The 17,963-nt window shown below is 37.0% G+C and overlaps 1 protein-coding gene across 2 annotated transcripts in view; it reads right to left on the bottom strand.

The window, feature by feature from the left end:
• The window catches only part of CACNA2D3 (calcium voltage-gated channel auxiliary subunit alpha2delta 3), a 394,699-nt gene that overhangs the window by 131,391 nt on the left and 245,345 nt on the right, over positions 1-17,963 (bottom strand). For both annotated transcript variants that reach the window (XM_066195341.1, XM_066195342.1), the window contains exons 12-13: positions 12,094-12,172; positions 5,830-5,963 (exon numbers count right to left, since the gene is read on the bottom strand). In XM_066195341.1, the coding sequence (XP_066051438.1) occupies positions 5,830-5,963; positions 12,094-12,172 (213 nt within the window). The remainder of the gene's footprint in view (positions 1-5,829; positions 5,964-12,093; positions 12,173-17,963) is intronic.

The raw sequence follows: 17,963 nt of genomic DNA, 5'->3' as shown, positions 1-17,963 counted from the left end.
AGATTAAGAGATGCTGGCCACAAAGGAAAGGTTAAAGCATGTAACCAAATCTAAAGTGGGATTGGGAAAAAGCAACACAGATTTCTAGTTCTTAATGGTTTTGGAAAAAAAAAAAAAAGGATTATGTGAAAATTTTCTTATCTCAGCTGCTGATTAATGACACTTGCTGACATTCAGTTCTGCAGTGACTACCAATATTTACTTACTTTAGACGTATGTGAGCATTCTGAACACACTGATGCATTTTAGTGCCTACCAGTACTGAAATCTTGAAGTTACTTTTTTGAAATAGAGGCCCAGGGAACCTTTACTGTTATAGAAACGCTAAATATACCTACTTATTATTATAGCACAATTAACTCGTACCACCAAAAGTATTTGAAGATATCTCTGGGAATAGAAACTAGTGGAAATGGGGTACTATTTTATTTTTGTTTCTTCATAAAAGCTCTTCTGTGCATTGAGTACAAGGAAAACTGTGCGAATGAAAGAAGCACTAAAGAGCATTTTATTAGCTCACCAGAAAGTCCTGGATAGAAAAATATGCCCAGCGTAACAGCTTTCAGTCTGGAGGACCATCTCTTATAACTCTGTTCATATACATATATACATATATACATACATACATACATACATACATACATACATACATATATACATATATACATATATACATATATACATATATACATATATACATATATACATATATACATATATACATAGCCTCTGTGGAACTGGTTCATAATCCTCCTCTGTCAGACGAACTGTATCTTAGAATTTAAATTTCACGGACAAAACATTTGGATTCTGATGTGACAGTTGAGAGGCATGAGCTACCTATAATTGCTGCTGCATTTCTGCAAAGAGCTTGGATCAGAGTAAAAAGTATGCCTACACAGTACTTGATTTTTTTTTTAAGGATGAAGAAGAATAAACTGATTTTTTTTTTACTACATACATAATTATGTAATTGTAACACCCATTATAAGCATTTTAGAAATAGTTACTAAAGGCTTTACTTCAGTGGAGCTATCTCAATTTATTGCCCATAAGGAGAAATAAGGTTCTTGGTTGCCTTTCTGGGGCAGCATCAGTCTCTTGATCAGGAAATACTTTCAAGTACTACCTCCTTCAAAAAAAGAAAGAAATGAGGGAAATGTACTTATATTTACAAGTGCACACAGATACAACAGCAGCTGTAGAACTGAACTAGAATGGAACTAAAAGCCATAAGGGAATGTAGGTCTGTGATGATGTGGGGATCATGCAAATGAAGAATCAACACATGGTACTCTAACACCGAAGGAAATTACAAAGAGCAAAAGCACTCACCATTCGTATTATGACAGACAATGACCTGTAATGACTCAGAATACTCTTAAATTCTGGAGTATCAGACAGTCATCTCACAATACTCAGTGAAACAGTAATTCGCTCTTTTTAAGCAAAGAACTCAGATTGGAAACGGAACAGAGACAACGTGGTAATGTTTGCCTGAATCTGCTCACAGCTGGGGACCAACAGCCTGGAGATGAACTCAACAGCACATTAGATCCAGAGGATATATTCAGGTACACTATTGAGAAACAAATTCCATCAGGAAGAGTTAACAAAGGTCCAAGTAAGTCCAATTGGACACCCCAATAAACAAATTCTCAACCACAAGCTTTTAAACAGTGGGAACTATATCATACCAAACTATACCAAACAGGGGCCATACCAGTCTTTTTTTATTTCCTAATGGAATAAAAGGTAATATTTCATCACATTCCAAATGTAAGAATGAGTTAAGGGCTTCTGTGGTCTACAGATGATTTTCTACAATACCAAGAGATGACCTCTATGTATTGCTGCACTTGAATATCCTGATGCTCAGCCCATATTCCTTTTCCTTCCAAAATATTCACTTTTATTGACTCGCTGTAGATGCATGTTGAAAAGTTGTTGACTACTTTAAAACTCTTGCTTCCCTGAAATACTGTGATAGTTTTAGAATTATTTTCTGCTTACATTTGAAAGCTATCACTTAGAAATCTCCTTTTTCTTTTTTTAAGCATCACTCTTGATAGCCCAAACACCCTGTCTCACAGAATTCCATAGATCCAACAAAGCTCACCCACTTGTACTGTGTATCAAACTGCTGAGTAGAAAAGTACAAATGGAAAAGAGAACAAGTTGAAGGAAAGGTGTGGAATTTGGAATCAGGGGACTCTGAATCAGAGGACGGGAGGCTGGCCGGTACATATCACATACTTCAATTCCCACATTTTAGCCTGAAGGTATTGGCAGCACTTAAGCTATTGGGCTATTACAGGCATTCCCAACTATTTTGAAGCTGACTTTAGAATTAGCCCAAGATAATCCTCCAAAGACTGTTTCCCGAGTACCAAAACCAAGTACAACCAGTTCTGTTGCCCACAGACCTAAATTCAATTTTTTTCAGAAATCTGTTGTTTCCCCAAGAGCCAGTAACACTTCTTAAAATTGTATCACTCCTATGACAAAAGTCCTGGCTTTGAAAGAAATGAGGCTTTTTTCACCTTTCCAACATGAAATCCTGGGTTTAAAGGAAATAAACACAAATAATTTTCTGATGAAGCATAACTAAAAATGACAGTAGAAGCTGACTGGTTACCTCTTCAGAAAGACAGGAAACACTGGGGAGAGAAAAAAGTCTAGGGACAGGAAAAAGGGAAGCAAGGAGTCACCAGAGAGGCTTTGTCTCAATCCTGACTGTGCCAAAGGACACAGCCCTGACACACATAAAAGTTGTTCCATGTCATGCTTTCTGCATATGACATCTTGCCAGGGATTTCCACTTCTATAAAAGTCATATTTTTTCTGTGTAGTAGTATGTGAAGCTCCTGAGGAGTGCCAAAGCCATGTTGAAGAGGCAGCTGTATGAACATTTTGCAGACATCCTCTTGCAGGAAAGTTGAGCAGACACGGGAATTAGATGCTTTGTTTTAGTGGCAGAATTCTTCTGGGAATATTCCTAAACAGTATCAAACACTTCAATGAACTAACTTCTGGCTTTCACAGATGACTTTATCCTGCACAATTACTGGATGAGAACAGTCTGGGGTGACAGGGGAAGTATTTTGTACCCTAAGATTATTACTACCCAGCTTCTTTCTGTCTGGATCCTAGGATGTTCCAGCCTAATGTTGCTTGCTCAGAAAGAGCACAGCTGGCCAATTAGCTCTGCTGTTTGGTGAGAAGGGAACAGGGAAGAATATTCCATGCTGTTAGGGCACAGTGACACTGAGTGCAACCATGTTAATGTAGCCCTGGGATTCTAACCCTGGCTGTTCAGACACTGCTGGGTAAGAAGAACATTTAAGCTATCTGTAAACACACTAATATTTCTAACTGGGAAAGGTCCAAGCAGCAGCCACACAATTGTCTGTGAAAAACAACAAGTTAGGGGATGGAGACGATTATTTTAACAGCACTTGCAATGTCAAAGCACTAGAGATGGCCAAGGAAACTGCCTCTGAAAATAGCACTCAGGCAGCTTTAGCTGGGGCAGAGGCAAGCCTGGTTTGGTAAAAGGTTCCCTTCATTCCTATTCTCAAGTTTTGTATGTGACTACCCTAATTTATCCTGTTCCTTTGCCTGGTGGGTGTTGTTGTTGTTGTTGTTGTTGTTGTTGTTGTTGTTTTGGTGTGGTTTTTGTTGTTGTTTTGTTTTGTTTTTTGGTTTGTTTGTTTGTTGTTGGTTTGGGGGGGGGGGGGTGGGCAGAATGATGGAGGAGGGAAGAAAAAGGTAGTTTGCAACTAAGCAGATCCTAGTATTTTATTTTCCAATCTTTTCTTACAGAATCCAACCCATTACGGTCCTGGATGGAACTTTCATAGACTTGAAATAAATGTGTGCATGTATGTACATGAATGCACGTGTGTGTGTGTGTGTGTGTTCGTGTGTGTGTGTGTTCACATTGACATTGATTAGTTCAGTCTAGAGAGTAGGAAAACAAGAGAAGATAAAGAGAAGAACCTGGAAGTGTTTTGACTGCATCAAAAGACCTTTTGTTTGGATTTAAGCAGTTCTGTTAATCAAGACTGTAACAGCTCCATTGTCTTTGATTTTCCGGTTTTCTCAAGATTCCCTCTCTACACTCCCTCTAGTGTTCTTTACTTCACTTGCATTTACTCACCCCTGCTGTATTCACTTAGCATTTCACACAACATTAAGTTGTTAATTTCCCTTAGCTTTTCCATAACCTACAGGAGAATCATTGAAAGTTAGACTAATTTTTGTATTTTTCTCCCTGCAAAGATCGAGGAGATACAGATTTACAGGCAAAAGTAAGAGTAAAGTCTCAAATTAATTCTGACACAGCAATTTGTACTTAGTAGAGGGGATGACTTGGTATTGAGAAAGGAGGAAGATTTCGTTCGCAATACTTTTAATGAATGATTCATAGGCAAAGGAAGAGAGTTGCACCAGGACACCACTTACCTGAGTGTTTTCCTCCTACTCTCTCTAGAAAATACACAAACTCCCCTCAACATTCACACACTGATTACATCAAGTATTTAAGAAAAGAGTGAATGAGGACAAGATTCTCCTGGTCATCTCCCCATTTCGTAGGATGCCCTGAAGGCACAGTAATAACACATATTTTCTGTTCATCTTATCTTATAGTTCAATAAAAGAAAGAGAACAAAGGGGAGACTGGATTAATACATTATTTCTTAAAAGGAAACAGAGATAAGTTAATTCCCTCTAAAGCAATTACCTTTTTGTTTCTCCTTTATACCTGCAGTTTAAGTATTTATTTTACATTACCCATGGCCACAAATGAAGACCAGAAAAGGCCCAAACAATTGTGAAAACAAAAAAAAAGCTCTACTCCCAGGGTGGTTTTGTATAGATTTAAGACTGAACCATCTAGAAGCAACAGAGACTTGAAACAAACAAAACCCACCAAATATCAGAGTGAAGCTGGTGAGATTTTCCCACCTTACCCATCAAGTAAAAATTTTAAGAACTTAAAAAAGAAAGAGACATCTGTGTCATGAGTAATTTGTGATATCCTATCCATTATATTGAATACTTAGCATCTCATGTACCAAATGGCAGACATCTGTACAAACTCTTGTTCTATGGATAATATACTAACCAAAATATTATAATCGGAACAAAGGAAATATAATTAAAAGAAAAGAAAATAGATAAAACTCTATTTCAGACCAATCCATGAAAACAAACAACCTTTACCTGCAAATCTGATGATTTACCACACATGCTACAGAAGAACCACAAGAGCTCAGTCACTGCATAATAGAAAGTTGTGCTTTAACTCTAATATTTCACAAGGATGTCAAGTTAAAATTGGATATTATGACAATTATTTTAACATATCACCCATTCTATACACTTTAAAAGGCAGAATCTTCCCCAAGATATCACAGTTGACCCCTGGATGTTGACTCGCCTTTCTACACTAAAAATATTGACTCTTTTCAATCTGTGTGTTTATACCCACATATTCATTGACATGTTTTAAAACATACTGAAAAAATATTTACTCAATGTAGTCAATACCTGTTCAATGCACATTTTTAATTAATAAAAGAAATGTAGGTTTGGACACCATAAACATCAAAATTATTCTGTGACTTATGTTTGTTTCAGTATTTTCTATGTAATTACAATGTATAAGTACCAGCTAAAGTTCAGTAATGTTGAACCGTTTGCTTGTAGCATAAAGATGTCAAGTCCCAATTCCTACAATGAGTTACCACATTCCAGCAACAGAAAGCAAATTCATAATGACTGTTTCTACTACAGTATTTTGGCTTTATCATGCGGACTTACAGTGCTGTCAATGTATGCTTCAGTCCACACTACATCGTGCTCCTGGTCAATAACCTTTGGTCGGCTGAGAACATGGAGATATTCCATAACGTTCTCCTGCACATCAGCCAAGGTAGAGATCTGAGTGAAAAACCCTGTGAAAACACACAAATCCGAGTTGTAAACCAGAGAGAACAAGTAAAGGAAGTTTTCAAGAAGTATGATGTGGTTTATGCCTCTCATGTTTTTTGCTTATTTCCAAAGAAAAAGTACAAAAGAGGAATGTTTCATCAGAAGCAGCCTCAAACAGTAATAACTGGTGAAAACAGATGTCTGTGAAACCTTTCGCCAGCCCTCAAGGACAGGATTTCCAACACTGCTATGAACCACTGCACTGTCTGTACTAAACTTTGATTTCAAGACTTTGATTTCTTTTTGTTTAATGGTTTGGGCTTTCTTCTTTTAATGTTGTCTGCTTTAAAATTTAGAACTGGTATTATCTTTGTCCAACTATATCTTACACACTTCTTCCAGTTTCAGGAAACATGTTGGAGTAGAACTGCAGTAACAGAATGGTCATTGCATTTGATCTGAAATACTCATGCCTACACAATGTGACTGACATTAAAAAAGCAATATGTAATTTACAAAAATGGCAGGTCACAGAAAATGTAGGCTGCAACTAGAATTGTTTGGTTAGGTGATCACAGCCTTGTTAATCCTTTAAAGCATTTTTTCCAACCTGACAGCATTAAGAACAGCAGAAGCCTCAGCTATTTGAGCTGTCACCACTCCCTTTTCAGTACTTAGATGTCAAGTATCTTTATACATCACAATCTTGGCATCTGGAGTCCACATCATGCAAGAGTGATGAAGGACTGACAAATTTCAAGGCTAAAATTTCATCGGGCCTTATTTAAATGCATCGCTTGCCTTCATTTACTTTCTGTTAATGAGAAAAGACCAACATGAAAGAGGCTTCACTACAATTTTAATCATTTGACAAGATCTCAACTTCTGTGGAGCTGCAATATTAAGCTTTATTAAGTTTCAGCAGAAAACATGGCAGCTGCAAAGAACTTTTGAGCTGTGTTTTTGTAGATGGGGCCAATTTTGGCAGGACAGTCAAGGTGGTCTGTCTGAATCTCGAACTTTCCAAATTAATACACCGGCCCATAATTCAAACACTACAAAATGGATGTTTCTGCATGAATTTTATCTACCTGTGAATTAAGGCACAGTGAAAGATCAGACTTTATAGCAGAGATCTATAAAATGAAACAAGTCATAGTAGTAGCCTAATGCATATCTTCAACTTGATAATAAAAAGGAGAAGTGCTCCATTGTTCATGGTTTTTTAAATTAATTTGACTATAGTATGATCTCAAAAATTCCTAGCATGGCATTCTTACTCTTAATAGAGTATTCACACTGTTAAAATATTCAATATCCTGCTTAAGGAATTTTATTTATTTGGTATTTTATTTTTTCCATTAAATCCTGTATTGTGTGAGGGTGTTAAATGACTACCACATATAATGTTAAGGTTTATCTCTTGCTTCTGAACAGGGCTATTGTTTGTCTAAAGGTTCTAAGAGCTTTTTCAGCCGCAGAGTAAAATGACTGGCATAAGTTTAATTAGGAAACCTGTACTTGAAAAAGCAGGATCCTATGTTTATGGTAAAAAAAAAAAAATCCCAAAATATAGTGTACTTTCTTGAATCAGAAGACTCATGAGAAAAAGCAATGTATATGCTACTTTTTCTAAAATGCTGCCTGCTCCAATTTTGGGACCTCAAAGAATGGTTTTCTCTGTCATGTGAGTAATGAGCAACATTTCAGTATTTGGTCCTTTTAATTTGGTGAAAATATCAATACGTACTCAATGTTTATTGGTCAACTATTCACATAGAGAACCTCATAAATTGTATATAAACACATGTACATGTACACACTGTGGTTTATATGGCTTTTAATCATCGATCCAAAATACTTCACAACTGTGTGGATGACTCATTTCACAGGTAGGCCCTACATTTTCCCAAAGCAGCTCAGAGTGACTGAATTTTGATATGCCTCTTTTCAGAACTGCATTTGAAGCAGAGATCTGCTGGCACTGAGTAGCATCCAATGAACAATATGATCACACCTGCACTTGGATACTTAATATACATGAGCATACTATGTGATATATTTAATTTATATGTAATATTTTAAAGTGATATTATAGTGTCTGAAAAGTCAGAGGAGATTAAGTACTTGAAAAAGTTCATATTGTATCTAAGGTGATAGAAAAGGCTTTTTTAATCAAGTAGTACTTTGTTACCCATACACTTCAGAATCACAATCAGTTAACTCTTCTTATTATCATACTTCACTAAAATCAAAACCTTAAAGATTCATTTAAGAAGCTCCTGGATGCCTATGCCCAGGAAACTCTTAATTCACAGGCTAGAAATTACCTCTGAGATAAAGAATGCCTTGCTGTAAAATGAACATTCTTTTTGTCTCCTGAAATGTTTTTATGTCACAATTTCAAGCAAAAAAAAAAAAAAAAAATTAGCTAGATTAATCAAACAAAAAGAAAAAAATAAACAAAACAGAACCCAATCTGAAACACTACAGTATTGTGCCATACAGGTTTATACATGTTACAAGACACTGGTACCGCTGCATTTTCTTCTTTTAGAAGAGACCCTGTGGACCAGGTACAGCCAATGTGAGCAGAGACACCTATTTGAGCACTAATTTGAAGGTATTCTTCATAAGGTGCATTACTTTTGGTATTTCTCTTTGCAGTATTTATGAGAGTGTTGCTATAACATAATTTCAAAAGAAATTTCAAGGTTGCATGTTAAAGGATTCATTCCTTGTAGTATTGCAAATTTTATGTCTAAACGGCACAATAGAGAAAAACAGGTTTTTGCCTAATTTTTGCCTAAGACTAAAACAGTCTAAAACTAAAACAGCCTAAAAATTTTTCCTCAGACAATAAGTCTGAATTAATTTTGTATAACCTTAGTAAAGAAATAAAGGTTTCAAAGACAAGTGAAAATACTTGTTGATCTTCTAATGGGAAAACCTTACCAAAAGTGACTATATTATAGATAGGGACAACATCAGGTAACATGGTTTTAGTTATTTTTTAATTTAATTTTAGGGGGGTTTTTTGACAATTCATGTGTTTCTCGCTGTATGTAACCCATAAGAATCACCCTCCTACACTGTTGTTTACATCTCTTATCTAGAGATCAGAGATAACTCCATGGAATTAAAACCCTTACTGCTCCTACGGCCAGGTTTAATCACCACATAAAGACTTGCTCTGAAGTCCTTGAGCACAGCTGCTGAGGCCATGTCAGCAAGAGCAGCTAACCCATGCTTCAGTTTTTGCATTCCAGCACCACTTCTCAGTTCCCTGGTGTGTGAATTATGCCACCTCAGAGCCCCCTCACAGTCAGCATTACCTTTTTTTTCCTCCCCAGCAGGAAAAAACTCATGAAGGAAATGGGTAAGATTTGGTAATGACAAGCATGAGAGATGTATAATAATGTGGTAAAAGACAGACACTTAGGCTCTGCATGTGGGCTGCCTTTCCCCATTACCCAGCCCCTGCATGTTTGGCTTGTTTTTCTCTAAAATGTCCTCCATTAGACTGATAACTTTTCAAAATGCCTCCAACTGATTTTTACATGGAGTGCAGCACTTTTCGTTTCCTGGGCAGTGTGCAAAAGAGATGCAATACTCTTGCAACTAATAAAATAGCAGAATTTAAAAATCCTCTGGGTGAGGACTAAGGAGTGAATTCATTGTTTCAGTGCAGCTGTAAAACTCCCGTGGAGGTTCCCCCCTTTCCCCCCACCAGGAGGCCCCTGGAGCAGGTGAACAGGCTCGGGAACTGGCTGCCTGCCACCCCAGAGCTCCCAGTGCAGGAGGGGCTGGGGTCATGCTAATAATGGGAATGGATGTGATGGGGGCTTCCTGCACAGAGCTCTCCTCTGCTGATACAATAGTCTATAAACTGCTCCAGCTGGGGCACAACCTGCCTCGGGGCTGATCTGTCCTCTGCCTGAGCTGCAGCCACTATCAGCTCTTCAGCATTTTTCTGTACGTTGCTTTCTCAGCCTCACCTCCTTTGTACTGATGAATCCAACCCTCTGTCCATTTTATAATATGCCAGCCACAGTGATGACCCGGGACAAAATGTTTACCAAACCAAGTTAGTAAAACAGAGGCTGTCAAATTGGTACTGCAATAGTGATTTTTACTGGAAAAACAAAACAAAACAAAACAAAACAAAAAAAGGAAAACACCAAAAACCCCAGCTGTTTTGTTAGCAAGTAATGCATTAACTCCCAGCTTTATCTCTACAGCTTTCTGCTGGAAGTGATGCTGAGGGAAAAGCAGTGCCTGTCATTTCTAAGTTCTAGATGTTACTGCTAACATCTGGCATATGCACAATAAGCACTGGGAAATTTTCACCTTTGTTCACTTCAGCATCTTAGTAAATCTTGTTTTCCCTAATATGCACTTGCTTATGATACAGAAGAGTAAATCACTGCAAATTTCCCAAACCCCTCTAGAGGGATTTGGGGGATCTTGAATGTTTTAATGTATTTAAAATGGTTTGGTGTTTTGCTTCATTAAGCGAGTTCCCTCTAGATACGCCCTACTTACAGGGGAAAATGTACCAGAAACAGGGGTTTTTCAAGGTTTCACAATCAGAATTTAGCAGCTAAGGAAGTTTTGCAAGGTGGTGTGAATTTCCCCTGTGACCTTTTTTGAAGAAAAGGGCTGCTGGGCACAGTTCAGTCAGCTGGAAACCCTGCAAACAGTCTTCATCTATGCTGTGCTTCCAAGGGGAAAATCACTGCAAGGAAAATTGATTTTAGGGTCATTCACCCTCAGTGACAACAACATATTTTGGCCCACCCACACAAGGAGTAAACTGCAGTCCTGCTATTCAGCCAGTCTTTAGCCCAGCTTCACTACACTCCTCATCTGTTGTGCTGTAATCCTTCATTTCACTGAAATAAAATGGACAAGCTGTAAGTGAAAACTGCAAGGAAAACTCTAAATCTGAACTGTCTGACCATGACATGCTGTTTTCAATTGTGATTTTCAAAGCTGAAAAAAAAAATATTTAATTAATGATTAGAGGTAGAAGATTTTTACATTATACGCTATCAGAGAGCAGGTATTGTAACTATTAAACTGAGAGGGAAATAAATTCATAGAAGTAACAGTCATTAATCTCTTTAGTTGATTCATATGAGTATGACTGACTCAAAGCAACATGGCTCTGAAAAGAACAAAGTAGTCCTGGAGAATGACAAAGGTGACCACTATTCCCCTCTGGGAATAAGGAAGACGTGGACCAGATGATCTGCTAAGGCAGCCTCCATTGCCTGGTCCTAATTTCTGAGTTGCTGTACTTAGATCTTTATGAATTTGTGGAGCTGGGCTAAAAAGTTAAAAGATTTTGTTGATTAAATTGTCTTCAAAAAAGATGCTTCAAAGGATTCTTATACTATTATTTAAACTAAATTATGGTGTAATATTAGCTGATTAAGACAAGACTTCAAACTGAGTAATTTCCATCAGCTGGACATAACAGTAGTTAAAGAAATAATGACTAAATGGATAGCACCTGATGCAATTCATCATAATGTAATGTGGCACAATGGAAAAAAAAAGAACTTCTTTTTTTTCCAAGAGGAAAGAAAAAGGAAAACCTGAAGATTAATTGGGGTTTGGGGCTATTTTTTTCCTGAATCATTCCTGGTCATTCTAGTCAATCCTTTTACTGCAGCATCTTAGCATCTTAAATGTTTTAATGCTGTTTTCCTTAAAGGATATAAACCAGTTTTTTTCAATTACACTGTCAGTTCCTCAAGGGACAGGATGTCTGGTGTTTTACATACCATTCCTAACTCAACAGGACTTGTACCCAATGCTCTTAGAAACCAAACTCACTCTGAGTAATAACAGATAGAAGAGAACAAATGCTTTGAAATTAGTTTGTTCTCTGAACAAAAATTTCAGACCACATAGTTTAAAGCTTCATACAGATTTTAAGGAAGAAAATTTCAAATTGGGTTTTTTTGCTCTTTAAATTGTGTGTTACAAGATAATTAAGTATTTTCATTTTCTGGGGAAAAGAAAACAACCCATCCTCTGTGATTAGCTGCCAGCGACACCATATCTGTAGAAGGGTCAGATGTGCAGGAAGGCTCAGCTCAGGGGTTTTGAAAACAAGGATTTCACAGGAGAAGGTTAACAAACCTTTGTTAGCACAGGCCATCCACTTCAGGTTATCAGCAAATGCAGCTTCTCTTCCAATCAGATAGGTAAAAATACGGACCTGAAAGTAAAATGCAAAAGATAAATCAATTAATACTGCATTTAAAACATATCCAGTGGAACCTCAAATACAGATGTATATTTCACAGGAATTCTAAGAAAGTATTACTGGTTAAGCAGCACAGTAGGTTGAAAAAATATTTCTGGCAGTAATGTCTTCCTGACAAAATGTGGCTTTTGTTCTGTGTAATAGAATGGTTGATCTTTTTGAATGCGTTTAATATCTGACCTTTAACTACAGTTATGCTTAATGTGTAAAAAAGAATAAACAAAAACCATTAGAGTACAAAATGGTATGTTGCAGACAAATCTGTTCTGCACTTATGAATTCAGAAATTTGTTATCATGGAGGGGAAGAGGCCCTTAACTAGCAAATACTTCTGTAGATAAGAAATTTGCAACATCAGGCAAGCAAATTCCCCTAGTTTTCAAGGTTCATATGACACAATATCATTGTCAACACAGGGACAGGCACTCAGAGGTAGCACTTGAATATAATTTAATTCATTTTCAAATTAAAAATCAACTTATTATTTTAAGTATTAGCATTTTTCCTCATTCACAAATGGTAATATTTGTAAAATATACCCACTTGATACTATGTTCCCATAGGTTGGTTTTTTCCCACAGAAGTAGTTTTAAAATACTCTGAAACTCTCCCTCTTTACTGTCAGCTGTGACACCCTATTTTCTCACTGCCTTTTTTATCCGTTTTCTTAATGGCCACATCCTGTCTCTAGGCATACATAGTGCTTTGTGTTATCATCATGCCTCGAGACCAGATTCCAAACACAAAACTTTTCCCAGTCTCTCAAACATAAAATATGCACAGAACTGAATTGCAATTTATATGGTTTAAAAAAGCCTACACACTGATGGTGTAGTGTTGCAAGTTTGAGTCCAACAGTCTGCATAATCCAACTCTAAGACTCTAAAGAACACAACATTAAACAAAAGAATGGTGCTTTTATACTTTGTTGATTACTATGAAAGCATTAATAAAGAAATTCTTTGTTCTGCAAAGATACATGAAAATGCACAGTGAGATTCATGCTCTCAAAATACAGCATAAATCACTGTCATGTTTTATCTTCCTGCAAATGATGCTTGAAAATAGCCTATGATGAGACTGAATACTCTGAGAGATTTATATTTAATGATCTGCTTTAATCTATAATGAATCAAACTAGACTGTGTTCCTAAAAAAAAGGAGACCAGCCTTATCTAAATAGATGAGCAGTAAGCATGATAACAGGCACAGGCAGCAAAATAACCACAAAAAATAAAATTTCAACAAACTGGTAACATGGATCATCATCAGGAATGGGTTGTCTCTGGTATATTGCTGCAAGGAGTTCAATGATTTTTTGCTGAGTATATTTTCTACATCTAGTTTACTTAGTATCTAGCTGTTTTGCAAGAAAATATTTTAAGCATGATAAAAATACTGCTAATTGTAATTACTTGAAAAAATAAAGGAATCTATAAAACAGAGAGCTAGAAGGTGAGTGATCCAAATTTATGAAGTGCTGTTTCTTTCCCTGTCCCAAGGTACTGTGTACTTTTCTCTACACACTTTTCATGGTACATGTTATACAAGTGATGTTTATCATGGTCAGCATGAAGTAAAAAGCCTTCTATACCGTGAAATACAAATTACACTACAATTTTAAAATACCCTTTCTATATTGCTCATGAATTAATACAATGACTATTATTCATGGTATTGTAAGGAAACAGCCATGACAGGATCACAGGAAGGTATTTTAGTTAAAAGTAAAGCCACTGGTACTTCTAAGTTTTCCTTCTACATTCACCTTAAAGACACACTAATAGGTATTGCAAATACTGCTTAATATTTCATTCACAATATCCTCAAGAAAAATCCTCAAGCTCAGTTCTGATGGAAAACAATTCTGATTATTTCTCTACTTCTAAAAGTTTCATTTGATCAGGTCATTGAACCCATCAGCATAAACTTAATTCACTGTGAGCTTGCAATGGCAAGCATTAACTACACACTGCAGAAGTATCACAGAATCACAGCATTAACTAGGTTGGAAAAGACCTTTGAGATCATTGAGTCCAGCCTATGACCTAACCTCACCTTGTGAATCAGACCATGGCACTGAGTGCCACATCCAGGCTTTGCTTAAACACCTCCAGTGATGGAAACTTCGCCACCTGCCTGGGCAGCCCACTTTTATAAAACAAAGATTTGGCATTTTATTTTCTGCTTTCAGAGACCACAGCAGTGGCTTACGTAATAAATTATTAGAACTGAAACTTACATGAATAATTCCACATTCTAAATCCCATTTTTCAAAACAAACTTGGTTCTACACACATTTTATACTAGTTTTACTCTTCTGGATGGGTATTCTGTGTGATAATTCTGGATGTATAATACCAATAAACAGGAAAAAAGTAACTGTGGCCACAGATTTCTTTACTGCAGATACATAAAAGTATAACTAAGTCAGTATTACAGAAATACTGTAGTAATTTGACAAGGTAAATTCAAACCACTTCAACCTCTGTCCATGGACGAGATCTATGCAGTGATGTGCTACGTATGGCGCAAAACAGGACACACAGCATTGTAATAACCACTGAAATTGTCACTGTGCATTGATTTGACATGAGGGACCAGATTTAATATCCATCCATATTCTAAGATCCCTGGAAGACATTTGTTGGTAGATAAAGCTGTTAACAGTGACCACCAAATTTTTTTCTTGTATATGTGAGGCATATGGAAATTGAGTCAAATCAGTCCTGCTCTGCAAAATAATTGCATGAAATGTTTATTTTACTCAAACAACCCACATATAGCACTAATATTATATAGTCTGCTGATAAATATGTATAGTACTGAGGCTTAGGAATGAAATCTCTATAATTAATAATAGATGGGGAAGTATAAGGCGTGTCTGTCTCATTCTGTTGTTTGTATTGGACCTTGAAGAAAATAACAAAATAGAAACTATTAGCTTCAATAGGTATGTGCACTGTGCAGACACACACTGATTCACCTATGCCAGTATCATGGTACAGCATAATGACAGGACATTAAAAATTCCTTTGTATCCATTTGGAGAGAATGTTTCAGTCAAGGGAGACTGAGTAAATTCAAAGTTGTTATGGGCACATCCCAGAAGATCCAGTAACAACATTTACACAGTCTACTTATGTTCTGGCTAACTGAGTATAAGCCAAATGAGAAAAACACCTTAGAATATCCGAGTGCTGTGGCTGAATCAAGAGACCACTTCCATCAGAGAAGGAATTGGGCAGAGGGTGTAAGTATCTCTCTGGCAAAAAAACATTGTAGAAAGAGAGCCCTTCAGTTCTGGGTAGTTTTGAAAGCTTTACAAGATACTTGAAAGAGACACCTGAATCAAAAAAGTTTCTGTTTCTGACCTGCAAAGTATTGTATTCACTGTATAAAGGATTATCATGACCTGTTAGGTTTGGAGAAAGAAAATATTCTCAGGCAGATGCACTAGTCTTGAATTTCTATATCCTAGCTACAAAACTGAAAATTGTGGATGTCAGATTCACCAAACACAAAGCAAATCTTACTCCAAGAGCAAAAACTTTAACCTTTAACCTTTTCAATTATACTTGCTGCTTCTGCACAGTAGGTGCCACAGACTGCTATTTTTAAGCCAATGTTCACAGAATATGGAGTGAGAGCTGAAAGAAACTGAAAGGACAATGGAACTAGAAACTTTAATAGAGCTTGTGACTTTCTCACTTCATATTTTTCTGAAGCAAGTGTTGACTGACAAAGAATACCATTTGAAATTGATGTATTTTAATTATATTTAAAACAGCAGCTGTGGAAACTTCCCATATGTTACCTTCTTATTATGTCTCATTCCTGACCTGGAAGGGTCACTTCCTGGAAAGAGACTCCATTCAGTTCCTCTTCTCACTAAAAGATTGCTGCAAAAGCTCAAATGGTTCCAAACCGTAGAATCAAATTCATATTATGCAACCAACTAATTTCAACAGTGCATTTTATGATGGTTAGCTTCCTTGTGCAAGACTGTGGACTCTGGTCCAAACTAGTAGTCCATAGTAAACTAGTGAGAAGCACAACACATCAACAGTTGTCAAGAGCTGTGTTGGCAACTAGTCCCATCTACACAGCAGAATTAACCAATATTGAGGCATTGAACCACCAAGCTCCGTAGTTCAGACAAAACTGAACACAAATCTTACACTGAGTAAAACACCTAAATCAAAAGCAGATATATAACTGCATGTATTATTGGTAATTTTATCTTGCTTTCTCTCTGGTTTTCCATTCTCTGGGTTTTCACATTTTTGTTGCCTTACCTTAGCACAGATCATGGTTTGGATAAGGGGTTGCTCTCTGTTCATTCTTGCAGCTCCTCAAATTTTGAAGAATAAGAGAGTATTGTTAGGAAGTTTCTCACTTTTACAGCCAGGGAATATTCTGAAGTTTGAACCTTTAAACTCCAGACAGAAGGTTTACATAAAATCTCAGAGATGCATACACTCAAGCATTAGTGAAGAAAGCTAAGAATGATGACTTAAATGACAGCTATTTCAGTGCTAACCACTTCATCTGAAATATCCACTTAACAGTTTCATCCATTGTGTGTGGGCCAATCTGCAGTCCCTGAACTGTCCTCACCTCTGGAAGGTCACTAAACTGCCAGCATAGGGAAGAGAATAGGGACCTTCTCCCATCTCTGCTAAGCAGGACAAGTCAATCTGCAAGATTCTACACAATGAAACTGTGAATTCACATCTTCGTGCCAAACAGCTGGTAAAACAGTATTTCCAGAAACTTAAAATACCGTGTGGGAGGGGAAATGGGACTTCTGCTTGAAGCTGACAGTGCAGACGTCTGTTTGCAGCTGCAAACTATTTCATGGACACCTTCAGCAAAACAGTCTTTCCTTTCTGGCTCAGTAAGAAATAAAAATAATCCTGTGGCAAGAGCTATGGAATCTAAGTGAGATATAGGGACAAAATTTAAGTTCCCATAGTTATAATCTGTGGTGGTCCAGAACACCTCAGCTATTTTCTGCATAGAGGAGCAAATGGACTGACTGGGAACAATAGGTCGATGTGAGACTAAGTGATTGTCTGAACTCCTAAGCAGTCTCACAAAAAATAATTGATTTAACTGTTACAAGGGCTCTCAAGGTGGGAGCTCTCAAGACAGCTTTTCATAGGCACCTCATGCTTCCCACCCAACATTACACTGTGTTTGTCACCACTTCCAGATTAGTCTAATATTACTCTTCACATAATCTCATCCTCCTAGTCCCCTCTCTCCAGAATCCTTTTGCACACCTCACCTCAGAAGACACCAGTGGGAAAAGGGGGAATTGATGCTTCTGTTGTTCCCTGTGTTAAGCAGATGGCACAACTCCACATTTTCCTGGGAGGAACAGTCTGGATGCAGCCATAAAGGATTTTGAGAGTCATACTGGATTCACTCATCATAATCAGTAAGATCCACAACAAAAAAATCTGAACAGGCCCCAGGTCTTTGCCCAAGAAACCTTTCCAAATCTGAAAAGGGGAAAATGTTGAACTTGTGAAATATATCAATGTGAGATGTATAACAGGTACTAACTTTAACTGATACACACAGAAATCAATCCAAAAATAAACACGAATTCAAAGTGTATGCAGTGCATCTGGTTGTTGCAAAGGGCATAATATACAGGGCAGTGAACAGGGATGGGAAAAGAGAAATAGAAATATAAAGTCACTCTTGAACCTTCAATTTATCTCTAAATGTT

Source organism: Chamaea fasciata, unplaced genomic scaffold (assembly GCF_029207755.1).
Source record: "Chamaea fasciata isolate MVZ Bird 193981 ecotype frontalis unplaced genomic scaffold, bChaFas1.0.hap1 SCAF_13, whole genome shotgun sequence".
Classification (NCBI taxonomy): Eukaryota; Metazoa; Chordata; class Aves; order Passeriformes; family Sylviidae; genus Chamaea; species Chamaea fasciata.
This window is presented reverse-complemented; position numbering and strand designations above follow the sequence as displayed.